Source organism: Seriola lalandi, unplaced genomic scaffold (assembly GCF_002814215.2).
Source record: "Seriola lalandi dorsalis isolate HSWRI2012SDOR001 ecotype SW California unplaced genomic scaffold, Sedor1 jcf7180002054949, whole genome shotgun sequence".
In the NCBI taxonomy this organism is placed as follows: Eukaryota; Metazoa; Chordata; class Actinopteri; order Carangiformes; family Carangidae; genus Seriola; species Seriola lalandi.
In genome coordinates this window covers 1,911,407-1,924,949 of record NW_019525500.1, presented here as the reverse complement: position 1 = coordinate 1,924,949, position 13,543 = coordinate 1,911,407, and the positions used below count along the sequence as shown (strand labels likewise).

Sequence of the window (13,543 nt, the reverse complement as noted above, 5' to 3'; positions counted from 1 at the left end):
CAAGTAGCAGTACTTCAGAAGAAGATTGACTTCTCTGTCAAGAAAGTTCAGTCATTTCCATTGTCTGAGGAGCGAGCTAAATAATGCAGACAGGCTAATACCGTAAAGCTAATGGATGATATTGAATAATGACAATGGCTAAGAGCTAAAGGCTTATGGTTAAAACACACCACATGACCTATTGTTAGTAGCAGATAAAATCAATTAAAATACTAGATAAAATGTACAAGGAGTGCTTGATTTTTCTCACCTTTCAAAAAGGACCTGTCCACTGTCAGACACACTTTAAAGTCAACCACCACACAAAAATGTGTTTGGGCTTATTGTTACTTCATTTGGATGTTTGACCTTCACTGTGCAGAATGACGTACGTACAGAGTTTGAAGGGGGAAAGTTTCTCTGTGCTCATCTTCAAACTGAGTTAAAAGCACAATTTTGTGGCATCAGTTTTGAAGCCAATAATGGGTCAGTTAGCTACTTACACAAGCATGATATGGACAGTTTAAACCTCCACTGCACACGCAATGAGATTGAACTTTTCAGTGAAGTAGGAGACATCTTGTAACCAGCTGTTTATCACGGATAGTTTTTTCAGTGAGGGAGATGGCCAAAATATAATTTTAACTGAACCATTTTTGTGCTAAAACCATATGAGACACAATTATTAATCAAAACAAAGTATTTTTCATCTTAAAACGTGTCAGAAGGGGTTCTTTAAGTAGCAGGTAACACAGATCAAGTGTACCAAAGGTAGTTCAAGTGGTATAAATCATAGTATGTTTTCTGCTGAAACAAATAAATCCGAATGATGTTTATGTTTTCTGCAGCTCAAATTGACACTGATAATAATACACGATTGAAGTGAAGCGACTAATCGTGGATCCAGTTGAGTGGTCGTATATACTGTACATCTATTTTCATAATCAAGTCAACAGTCAAAACATATTTAGCTTTTGAGCGAGAGGAAAAAAGAATGAGATGACGCATGAAAACACTGGTTTTTACTTCTTTCTATTGCATTCGTATCTCAAACAAGGTCTGAAAAGTGACTGCCCTTATTCTCAAAATGTCTACAGACACAAAAGCCTATACTGCATGGTCTACAAAATGCCTTGGAAGCTCCAGACCCTGTGAAATGAAATAGCACTCCAACAGCAGGCAGTGCAACAGACAAACATTAAGTCTGATTCTTAGTCACAGCCATAATGTGCTACCAGAGGATTATGGTGTTAACAGGTGGAGAATTACCATAGTTTGACTCAGTCCAAGAATCTACAAACCACACTCATATTTGCAGAGATAGAAATAGCTCTCTCACAAACACTTCATTTGACCATTTCCGGCAATAAACGGTTCCTCTGTTATACTTGTAACAGGCTCTGTTTGAGGGGTCTCAATGAATGAAACAAATCAGCAAGCGAGAGATTCAGAACAGAACCCAGCAGATAACAGTATCACAGGGACATGAGTACACATGACACACACAGGGCACAAGATGTTGTGGCATTAGTGGTTAATAGGAAAACAGAACAGGGGAGGCCGGGGGGGGGGATTAACCAGCAACAGCAACATGTAGCAGGTGGTTTGATGATAGTATATTAAGCGCTGATGATGTGTATGACTTTAGTGCTCTGCCTGAATGTGATATTTAGTTATCCATTAGACAATAAACAGAAAATGATCACCAAAAATTTTAAAAACTGAATACTCATTGACATTTATCAAGCAAAAATGCTGAACATTTGCTGGTGTGTACTTATAAAATTATATATATATAAAACAATTTAATCAAACTTTAACAATTACCATATAATTAGATGAATATGCAATACAATCAAATCTACTTTTACTGTAAAAGTGGGCAGATTACAAATCAGTGGGAGACAAATGTATTTGCACTTTCACAGCCTGAGTTCTGATGCCTGTTACCATCAGTGTTCAATCAAGTGGCCCTCCACTTCCTCCTCCCCGCCTCTCATTTGTCTGCAGTTCCCTCCGGTCTGAACAGAGGATGGATGGAGGAACGGAATGAGGGAGGAAAATGGATGCGTGTGTGTATAGAGGAGTAGGTCGATAGGCTATTATCACCAGCATACATTAAGCAAACTGTATGGAAATGACCAGAACCACTCTACCACTTGATGGATGGATGGATGGATGGATGGATGGATGGATGGATGGAGAGGGAGTGAGAAGGGGGTGGAGACCAAAAAAAAAATGAGGAAAGAGGAGTGAGGAAGAAAAACATCAGTGATTGATTGAGTGGAGAGGTGGAGGGAGGGAGGCTGATGGAGGATATGAACCAGAAATGACAGGAGGGAAAACAAATAAAAACTTGCTAATTATTATTTTTGTGTGCAAACAAATAAAAGTGGCGTGGATGTGGGTAAACTGAAACATACACTGTGTATCAAATTGGATTGTGTACAAATGCTGTTCAAGCTATCAGCAACTGTTGCACAGACTGAACATATATATATTACAGAACTTTAACAGCAACCATAAAGCCAGTACACAGGTGAGATATGAGGATGTCAATGTATGACAACTGAAAAAGCTGCAGAGATTCTTCACAGGTGCTGGACAGAGAACACGTAACAATAAAATAGTTAGAAGGCCTCCCAATAAAGAAGTTTGTTTTTTTTTCATCCAACATGACGTCTGAAATACTAAAGGCTGGATAAAAAACATTTTTGAAGCTGATTAAAGCATTGTTGATGTGTCTTTACAATGGAAAACTTTTATTGGAAGCCCTTAGGTCTTGCATCTTATTTTTTATAGCAATGCATGGCTCTACCTTGTCCTCAAGGTATGATTTAGAAAAATTAAAGAGTAATTAACTGCATGAATCTAGCACTTCATCCTTCATTCCGTAAATTAATCTTGATGTAAATCAAAGAGATTGGCCCAGAAGAAATTCCTCTCCTGCAAAGTGTAATTACTTTGCATCAGTCTAATTAACAGAATATGTTGGAACTTAACTAACCCACTGCACTAAAAGGCCCAAAGTACAGTATAATGTTTGAATCACAGCATGTTCTTCTGTCATGATGGATGGGGCTAACATCTAAAGTGAACAGTGTGTGTTTTTGTGTAGGTCATACTGTGGCCTTCAGTGTTAATATTATCCTTGCATACTACACCAATGCCTGTGATCACTGTATACGGTATTTCACTGTTCATATGATGGACACCATGATCCCTGTACTCTCTTGACAAATTTGGACTGGACTGATTCCTGTATAATTGGTCTGTGTGTACTGAAGCTGATTAAAGAAGCAACGAGGCAGTTGTGTAAACTTTGCTCAGCTAAATTCTATTAGATGCCAACAACGTGCTTATTTTGGCCTTTATTTTTGACATTCTCCAGAGTGGTGAAAATTCAGCTGTCACTATCCAGTGCTGAATGCTTCCTACTATGTCACACAGTGTATACATGACAGTACATGGGATGTACTTTGTAACATAATGTTGGAGTGTATGATACCATTATACCTTTGTACATCATCGTTGTGATGAAAATTAACCTAAGCTATTATAAGGTTTGCACACAGGTAAGGTTTTACTTGGTTTGCACTTTAACATTTTATTGCTGGTTTTGACAAAATCAAACATCACTTCCAAATCAGCCAAGTCAAAGTGCACTGGCACTTAAGTAACAGAGATTTTAGCATAATTTACAGCAGTTGACAAGCCCTTTTTTGCTTGTACAGAATGATGGCCTGCCATAGAAACTGATTTCATTTTTCAGTTATAAAATCTTATATGCAAAAGTCATAGTTATAAAATCTTATATGCAAAAGTCTCATACAGTCGTGGCACTAAAATAATGTGAGGGGCAAATTTTTCTCATGCGGCAGTTTGAGATCAGTGGAGATGGCCATTAATAAACCTTTAGAATCAAATTACAAGACAAGCTGATTTCAGCACAGCAACAAACACATAATGAAAGTTTGTAAGGAGAAAACAATCAATTTGTTGATAGTCTCTGATGTTATGGCTGGTCAATGACTAACTCTTTTGAAAAACAATGCAAATTTACTAAATGGCCTAAATGGTCTTTTCCTAAGAGGATGGCTGTGTGTGTGTGAGTCTATATAGAGTAGAGAAACCAAAGATGCTAAGCTAGCTATCAGTGTGTCTGACAGCTCGTGACCTCAAGTCGTGGTGCCCAGTTGAGAAATGCTGACTGAGTCAACGGCGGGGCTAAGACTCAGAGGAGCCCCGCCCTGTCAGTTTGTGCTCCTTTTGTGTGTGTGTGCGGTTGCGTCGTATGTGCATGTGTGAGATGGACAGTTTAAATGGCCACATCAGTTGTCTAAACCGAGTGATGAGGTCACGACAGCCCTGTCACAGCTGTCTGAAGAAAGGTACATGACCTATCACAGTGACAAGTTTAACTGTAAAGATCTTTATGAAGAAAGCTGGATGAGTGCAGCAGACGGTGGGTGTGTGGGTACATGGAAAAAAGGAAATTGAGAGGGTGAAAACGTGACTATTATTTTAAAAAAAAAAGATTAATTAAAAGTAGAAAAAATTTGATCAACAAATCATTGGTCTTAGGCTATCCAAAATGAAACAATTCTACTAAATCAAAGTTGAAATTCATCAAACAATAAATATTGCGGTGTCTCATCAGCTTGGTCTGAAGGAAAAGATGTCATTAAACATGACAACTGTCTAAGAATTATTCTTCCTTTGAATAAAACTTTGATGCACTGTGAGTTTCACCAAAGGGGGGTAATAATTATTGTCAAGCATCTAAAGATTGTACTTGGGAAGAATTTAATTAGCTGTGCAACAATGAGTGCCGATGATTGTGAGGAACATGTTTTCCAGAGTAAAACACATTACATATTCAATATGTGTTGTTTTCTGTTGCTTCTGAATAAAACAAAGCAACTGCCTACGTTATCTGACAGCAAAACAAAGCTCATTGTATGGTGTTTTTCCTCTTACAGGCTCTTGGATTCATTCTAAAAAAGTGCTGATTTTTAGGGTATGTATCCATCTTTTTTATTCATCTTTATAACCATCTGTCTATCTATCCCTATTTTATAATCTGTTTTGCAATCTGTGCTTTCCTCTTAAAGTTCTTAGTCTTCCTATATTTACATGTATCCAGAAATATCTCTGATTTATCCCACAGTCTTGGGGCCAATGTGTTTTTGATTAAGTTGACAACTCTCTTTGACCATGCTTGTCAATTACACACACACACACACACACACACACACACACACACACACACACACACACACATATATAGTATACAAATATACAAGATGTGATGGGTGTTATCTACTGCATGTGTGCTGTTTGTCACTGCACCAACATACAGTATGACATGAACAACCTTAATGAGCCAGACAAGAGTTACTGTCTCTACTGAGTCTGCCAGTTTTCTGTGTGACCTGTAAATTGTTGAAGGTATTCTTTTCATTAACCTCTTTCAATCTGTAATCCACTTCTATAATATCCATCCATTCCTATGTTCCTCCCTAACTCTGTTAATCTATTTTCATCTTCATCATTTTACAGACAGTGGTATGTTACTGACTAAATGTGTTCTTTTTTCTCTCAATGTGAGTGTAAATGTGAGTTTTTAACTTCTCAGCTGTCATTATTACATTAACAGTTGCAAACATGCCAACAATCTTCTTACTGTGATTGACATTCTACGCCTCTCCACCATTTCACCTCAGCTCTCCTTCTCTCCCCGTCTCTCTCTGACCCTCTATTAGGCCTGACGCCGTCAGCCCTCTTCCTCCTCCCTCCATCCCCTCTCTAATAGGTCTGGCATTCTAAGCTCCATCCTCCCTCCTCCATCCTCTTCCCATCCCTCCTTACTGTCTCCATCCTGCTGTCCTTCCCTCTAATATGGTTGACATTCTTTACCCTCTCCTCCCTCCATCTCTCCTGGCTGACTCAAGCTAAAGTGCTGCCTGGAGGGCCCTTTCGTGGGTAGCAGAATAGTGGTGCTCAGGGCCAAGGCCACAGGTTAAATGCACTCTGAACAGAGGAGAAGTGACAAGAGGGCTGAGTTTTACCTATGTGCACGAAGGAGGACTAAGGTTTATGTAAGAAACACTAGGGTTGAAGACTGCAAGACATTAGGTAATGATATAACACAAGTTATTATGCAGCAATCAAAGAAGACCAATGTCTTTCATGGAATCAACTGTAAAGGTAACAATTTAAGCAAAATTAGCAATACATCTCTAAGTAATGATGTTCTGTACAGTAGCTGACACTGATCTCTGGCCTGCTCTTGGAATTTGAAAGCAGAAAGAGGATGAAGGGAGAGAAATGGGGAGATGACGTACAAAAGGTTTGCATGTTAATGACCCAAGGATGCTGTGATTACATGTTCAGCATACTAAACATATATGCTGCCAGACACCCAAATATATTAATCATGATGGAAAAAAATGTTAAACCAGACAGACTGTAAGCATATCCCCTGTAGTATCACATTCAACTAGCTGACAGACTTTTATAGGAAACATCAGCCACTGCACTTTAAATGACCAATAACTTCTGCACAAAATTCCACAACAGCTAAATACAGTATAACAATATATTTTGAGGGCTTTCCATTCATACGCTGTCCATAAGTCCCACGCTTCACCTATTTGAGAATTACAGAAAATCCAAACCTGTTCAATTTGTCTGATCCATCATTTACATATTTTCTTACTCGGACAGAAAACAGCTGAACAATTTAGTGTCTGACAGGTTAAAAGTAACGCTAAGTAATATAGTGATAATCTGGATGATTAGATGTCAACCAAGGTATGTATTGAATAGGAAATTTTACAGTTAAAAATTCACTTGTTAATTTTCTCTGGAGGACAAACTATGTGATGGAGAGATTTTCTAAATTACCTTTAATAAATCTCTGCAATATGCGAATATCGCTCAATATACTGGTGGAGTCTACTGACTTTTAGGATCCCCTGACTATTGTTCTAGCACCGCCATGAGGATGACATTTGAGGTTTTTATTTAAATGTCTCGACAACTATTGGTTGAACTGACATGAATTTTGATGCAGACATTCATGTGCCCCACAGAATGAATTTTAATCTTTTTGATGATACCCTGAATTTTAATCTAGCCATGTCAACAGGACGAAATTTTGATTTGTCCAATACTTTGGTTTATGACCAAACGCACAGAAGTAACACTCATATCAGCTATTTTGTTTGGTACTTGTTAGCAAACGTTAGCATGCTAACATGTTAACACTGTCATTGTGAGCCTGTTAACATGCTGATGTTAGCATTCAGATAGTATTTAGAAGGATAGCCTCACTGAGCCAGTAGCATGGCTGTTGACTCTTAGTATTGTTTAAATCATTTTGTTAGCTGTGTGGTTAGATTCACTGCCAGACCATAGATCTACCAGCCAGTTGACAACACCCCCACTAACCCAAATGGCCACTTCACTGATAGTGTGGTAAACTTACTCAAGCACTCAAACCTGAAGCAACAGTCGTGGCTAAAATGCCTTTGCTGCACTGTCCCACACAGGCAAGTTACTAAAATAATACTGTGACTACATAACCATCGATTTGAAAGCTTCCTTGTATGTTTTCATATCCTTGTTTATGGCATTTCTGCATCATTTTACTGGTGTGAAGGGTTTCATAAGCTTCATCCTTGAAGTATTCCAGGACATACATGGTGAGGTGCAGCAATACACACTTTCACAAGAACATACTGTAATGTACAAAAAAACAAAACAAAAAAAACGCTGAACCATAGGTCAAAGCCTGCTGGCTCTGCAACAGTGAAGCAACACGAACTAAACACCCACAAAGCATCATGGGACCAGGATGATGTGGGTGTATTGATTTCTATGGGGGAGTGGGGCAGAGGGGTGGAGCTAAAACTGGAAATGCAATAGATGACAGATTCCCATTGAGCGATGTCTAAATGGGCATGTGGGGGTGGAGTGGATGTAATGGAGCAGGGTGGTATATAGCACAGCTGGGTAACAAAACAGAAACAGAGCAGAGCGGGAGCTGAAGGGTGGGGCCGGTGTCACAGCAGCCACACCTCACCATGGAAACAGTTGCTTAGTGATACTGTGAGGTCTGCCAATAGGGACACTGACCCCTGGATTTTATATGAGCACCTCTCACTTGGTGTTTGATTGACAGGGTGTGGAAGGAGGTGGTCTTTTCAAAGTGAGAGTGTTATATATATGATGAAACACAGATCCTTCAGTATAGTTTATGTGACATTATCAATGAAGGAACACAGACACTCACCTGGCAGAAGACAGGTTTGTAGGTTTCAGAGAAGAGCTGCGTCAGTTCTTCAGAGTCACATAGGTCGAGCGGCAGTCGGTCAACGCACAGACACTTAGAGTGCAGGTTCTCCTCCTGGCTCAGTTGGTTTACATCCATCCACTGCACCATCAGTGAGCGATCCCCCTACACAGAGTTGTGTGATATCTAATCAGGCTTTTAAGATTCTCAACTGGCTTCACACTCCTATACGACATCATAAGTATGCTCTAAATTCTGCATTTATTTCAAGTGCAAGATACAATATCTGTGAATATGGCTTTACTTGCTATTATATATTAATCTACTGGGTTCTTAGGTATTTTAAAGTTTGTCAGCCCTTGAGCTGCACTTTTACCTATAGTTTTTGGTCACTGCCAATCACAAATGTGAGGTCAGACAAGTTGTTGCATAATCTACAGTAAACTGATTTTGATGCACTAAAATGAGCAGAAGAGGTGTATTCTTTCAGCATTTCTTCTCATCAGTTTATTTTGCGTTTGTATTGCAATTTTATTTTTTATACTTCGGCAATAAACTGAAACCAAACTCAACCTGAGGAATCTATATTCATACTGATTATCTGTTCTGGCTGTGTTGCCAGTTTCATCACAACATCCACCACAATGATGATCACAAGTTTCGCCCAAGTTTTATAGAAGTAAATAACTCAATCTGAAGATGTGACCGAAGACTCAAATGTATTATTGCTCTTTCTGCACACTTATGTTTACATCATGAGAGGGCGGCTGGTGTCAATTTTATTGAAGCTAGATAGAAATTTAAAATACAAAACCAATTGCAATGATGCAATTCAATCAAAACAAAGTATTCACCCTGCTGGGAAGGAATAAAATCACTGACCAGTGGAGGTAATATTAAAATCACCACACCTCCCCTGGATAAATAAATCCAGCCTAAATATAGTTTAAGTTATCAATTATGCAGGCCATTGGTTTAGAAGTCGCATATTAATTAAATGGAGATCACCTGTGTGTGGTCAGGAGTTTCAGTTGACTTGTATAAATACAACTTGCAAGAGAAGAAGACCTTTTATAGGGACTGTATATACAGTACGTAAATGGGATGGCTCATGGAGGCTCCACAAACTAAAATGTCTTTTTGTACTCATTAACAAGGGTTCAAACAAACAGAAGCCCTCCGTACGATACCTTTGTTCCAACATATTTAAATCTTATGGATAAATGTAGCAGAACAGCATTTAATTATCAGACATGAAAAGATCATTTAAACAACCACTGTAACGTACCAGTGGTCGGCCCAGCAGCTCAGAGCGGGCCCTTGAAGCAGAGTCCTTCTTCATGTATTCAACAAACCCATATCCTTTGGAGTGGCCAGTCAGCTCACTGTACACCAGGAAGGAGCGCTCGATGTTTCCGTAGGAGCGCACCAGCTCCTCGAACTGCTGGGCGGTGAAGGTGTGCGGCAGGTTGGTGAGGCAGAGCAGGGAGTCGGTGGGCTGCAGTGTGACGTTGATCAAGCGTCCCCGGACAGTGCTGTGATGGAGGGAGCGGATGGCATCCTGAGCCTGGTCCCCGTTCAGCAAAGTCACAAAGGCTGGAGGAGGGGACATTATGGAGACAGCGACGAGGGGAAAAGACAGACAAGGACAAGAACAGACACAAAGAAAGAGATACACAGACATAAATGGACAGGGACGGGTGAAAGACTCACACAAACATACATTCAAAGCAGACATTCAAAAAACAGGCAGAAAGCAGTTGATGGAAAATGCAGGATGGAGACACACAGTCAAAGAACATGCACAAAACAACTCACATGAAAAGCAAAGAAAATAAATGACAGGCCAAATGTAATAAAGTGACAAAAAAAAAAAAGAAAAAAGATAAAAGAGTAAATTTGGGCACAGACAACCAAAACCACAGACAGACAGTCATAAAAGACAGACAGACAGATACACAGAGAGAAAGACAACACATTAGCTAGAAAGCCAATAGGGAGCCACTATGTAGGGGGAATCCACTGTGACACACACACACATACACTCCTCATCTTATTTAAAAACAACAACCTGACTGAAATATGTCAGGGAACCAACAATACTGGTGACTACCACAGCACAGGTAGCATTTCTAAATAATTAAGTGTCACTGGAAATTTATCTGTGATGCCTTAGGACGATTGTTGGCCTCATTTTCATGCCAGTGATAATATTTTTTTAATGTCACATTTCAAATAAATACTACTCCATATCATCAGAATATCTCTTCTAATCACCGCCGTCTCAGTTTCATGCTTTTATTTCTATCCATTTTTCTTCCCAGAAGATGATATATCTTCCTTTTCTGACACTGAAAACATAAGCTGCTTTCAAACTGTATAGAGAGAACATTAGAAACCTATAGAGAAATATATGAAAGCATTGGCTACACATCAAAACAGCCATGGACAGATTCATGGGCTGTGAAATGAGCTGGTGATAAATTAATATGGAATGTGTAGCTAAACCCCAGAGAGAGAGAGAGAGAGAGAGAGAGAGAGAGAGAGAGAGAGAGAGAGAGAGAGAGAGAGAGAGAGAGAACACTCCATCTATACAAACTGAAACAATTCACCAGTGACCCAATGCACAATATACACAATGCTGAGGAGGTGGGCACACTGGACATAACTATCCAATTATTATTTATTAATTATAATACTGCCCTCATCAGTCCTGGAAGAATCCCCTACGAGCTCTACTGTACCTATGGTACTGTGGAAAAACAAGTACAGTCACATTTTCAGAATTTTTGTATAGACTTGGGAGCAAATTATCAGTTCTTCATCCCTAATGTGCTTGAGCTAATAACACATAAACAAGTATAATCTTTTGTGGCTTTTATTGAACACAACCATTAAACATTCACAGTGCTGGTGGAAAAAGTAAGTCAACCCTTGGATTTAATAACTGGTTGACCTCCTTTGGCTTTTGTCTTACTGCGTACAGATGAATACATTAACTCTTTGAGATGACTTTGTTACCCTTTCAGCTTTATGCAAATCAACAGTTCTTGATCGTACGTCTTCTGAGATCTGTGGTACACATCAACAGATGCTTCTTGTGAATAGAAAACTAAAAATGTCAGAGTGTTGTGTATAAATCAAAGCAGTTCTAACCCACACCTCCAATCTGGTTGCATCGGTTGGACTCCAGGCTTACTAACTCCTGACTCCATTTAATTTTTGTTGATGTTAATAGCCGAGGGGTTCAAATACTAATAATTTTTTCAACCCACATACGAATATTTGAATGGTTTGTTCATTATGGTAGATGAAATCTGGCCATAATTTAAGACAAATTTATAAATAAATGCAGATATTCCAAAGGGTTCACTTACTTTTTTTTTGCCTCTTTATGTTATGTTTGGTAATAAATAAGTCTTTCAGCTGACCCAATGGACCAGCTCAGATGCCAATAGTGAAAAAGAAAAAACTACACTGTGTAGCTCTCAGGTTTGACTCTTAAAATCAATAGGCATTGCTGAGAAAGACCATGCATTCAGTTTCCACAAAAACATAACTACAGCGCATTCTGGCACCCTAATTGTCAAAGACAAACAGACTTAATTACAATGCTACAGAATAATAAGACACTGGCTGCGGGAAAGGGCAAGCATACAAATAAAAAGGCTGTTTGATATTGAGAAATAACTTCTGCGGTCCAGTGTAACCACATTGATGTTAAAGTTGAAATACTTAAGTTTCCAGACTGGAAACTTTTCATGCTCAGGTTTGGGCAGATCAAACTGTGTAAAATCAGAGTGAAACGGTAAAAATAGTGTGCGCGATTTTGGAGAGAGCCTTAGAAGTGAATCTTCAACAACTGAACTGTGCACTATGGGCTTTTGACCTGGAGGAATTTATCACTGCACCTCAGGATAATGCTGCTTTATTCATGTAAAGCCACCACTGCGGTCATCCAGCTGTATGAGAAAACAACCCAGTGTCTTTTATCAAAGCTCCAACCTAACCTACGCTGACCCTGACCCAAGAATAATGTACACATCAGAGCCTAATCCATAAATCGGCGATGTTGCTATATTGGCCCCACTGCAGATAAATCGGTATCAGTATGCCAAACTGATCTTTAGAAACAGTGTCTCCATTCTATAGTTTGTCTACCAGAGAGAATAACAAGTTTAATAAGATAAAACAAATTTAAAAGGAAGAAAAAAAAAAAAATGTATTGGTCAGGCTATACTTCAAACAGTGTCTTAGATTATGAATTGGCTTCGACTGAGAAAAATGACTAAACCCAAGATACAAAGTAGAGTTTGGTTTTACTGTAATCACGCCACTGTATCCACCACCTGCTCTGTTGTCAGGTACTGATACAGTGAAAATGAAATATAACAGTATTTTTGTTTAAATACCTTAATATTAATATATTCTACCTGTGTTGATATGATAACATCCAATATGAGTAACAGTGTTTTCAAAAGATATTTACAGACATTATCAGTAAGAAGAAGGCAGAGGCAATCTTTGAGTATTTTTGCACCCCAAAAACAGCGGTATACCACTTATGACTGTTTTTTTAAGGATCCCATTTGTGTGTCCTCATAATAATGCTACATGTTGAAGTGAAAGTGAAAGCCTGACAACTGGTTGCCTGGAGGATACTTTGAGTATCACTTGTAGCTCTTGTTTTCCATTACTGGTGACAAGATAGAGAAACCAAAATACCCAATATTATATTATATTGAACTCTAAGGGGCACTACAGACCCCCTGGGTATCTGGCATCATTATACGCCTTCATCAGTGTGAAAAATCAAAACAGGTATGCAAATATGTTTGCTTCTATACCCAAAGTGGGCGAAACTGAGTATTTTCTGAGCTATTCCAGGCTGAGCTCCAAACAACAGGTCATTTACAGCCTACACACCTCAATCATGATTATATGTGTATGTGCTCTTTGTTGATATACTGTGGTCATGTGTGGAGAACGAACCCCAGAAAGAGCAAGACAGAAAAGAGAACAAAATGAATAGAATGAGAGATGATTCATATACTCTAGATACTGCTCCAGGCCTCAACTCAAGATAAACACCCTCAGAAGAAGTTATTGACAAAAGGAATATCACATTGATACTGAGCACACAATAAATAGTCTGGCTCAGTAGGAGATGGGAAGCTGAAATCTAAAGTTTAGGTATCAGACCCACAAATCACTGAGTGAGTGTTAAATTATTAAAATGAAAACACTGGCAGCTGGTGTCTCTGC

At 38.9% G+C, this 13,543-nt stretch overlaps 1 protein-coding gene across 1 annotated transcript in view; it reads right to left on the bottom strand.

The window, feature by feature from the left end:
• raver2 (ribonucleoprotein, PTB-binding 2) overlaps nucleotides 1-13,543 on the bottom strand; it is an 87,818-nt gene that overhangs the window by 36,034 nt on the left and 38,241 nt on the right. The window contains exons 3-4 of the mRNA XM_023394575.2: nucleotides 9,567-9,874; nucleotides 8,279-8,443 (exon numbers count right to left, since the gene is read on the bottom strand). Coding sequence (XP_023250343.2) covers nucleotides 8,279-8,443; nucleotides 9,567-9,874 — 473 coding nt within the window. The remainder of the gene's footprint in view (nucleotides 1-8,278; nucleotides 8,444-9,566; nucleotides 9,875-13,543) is intronic.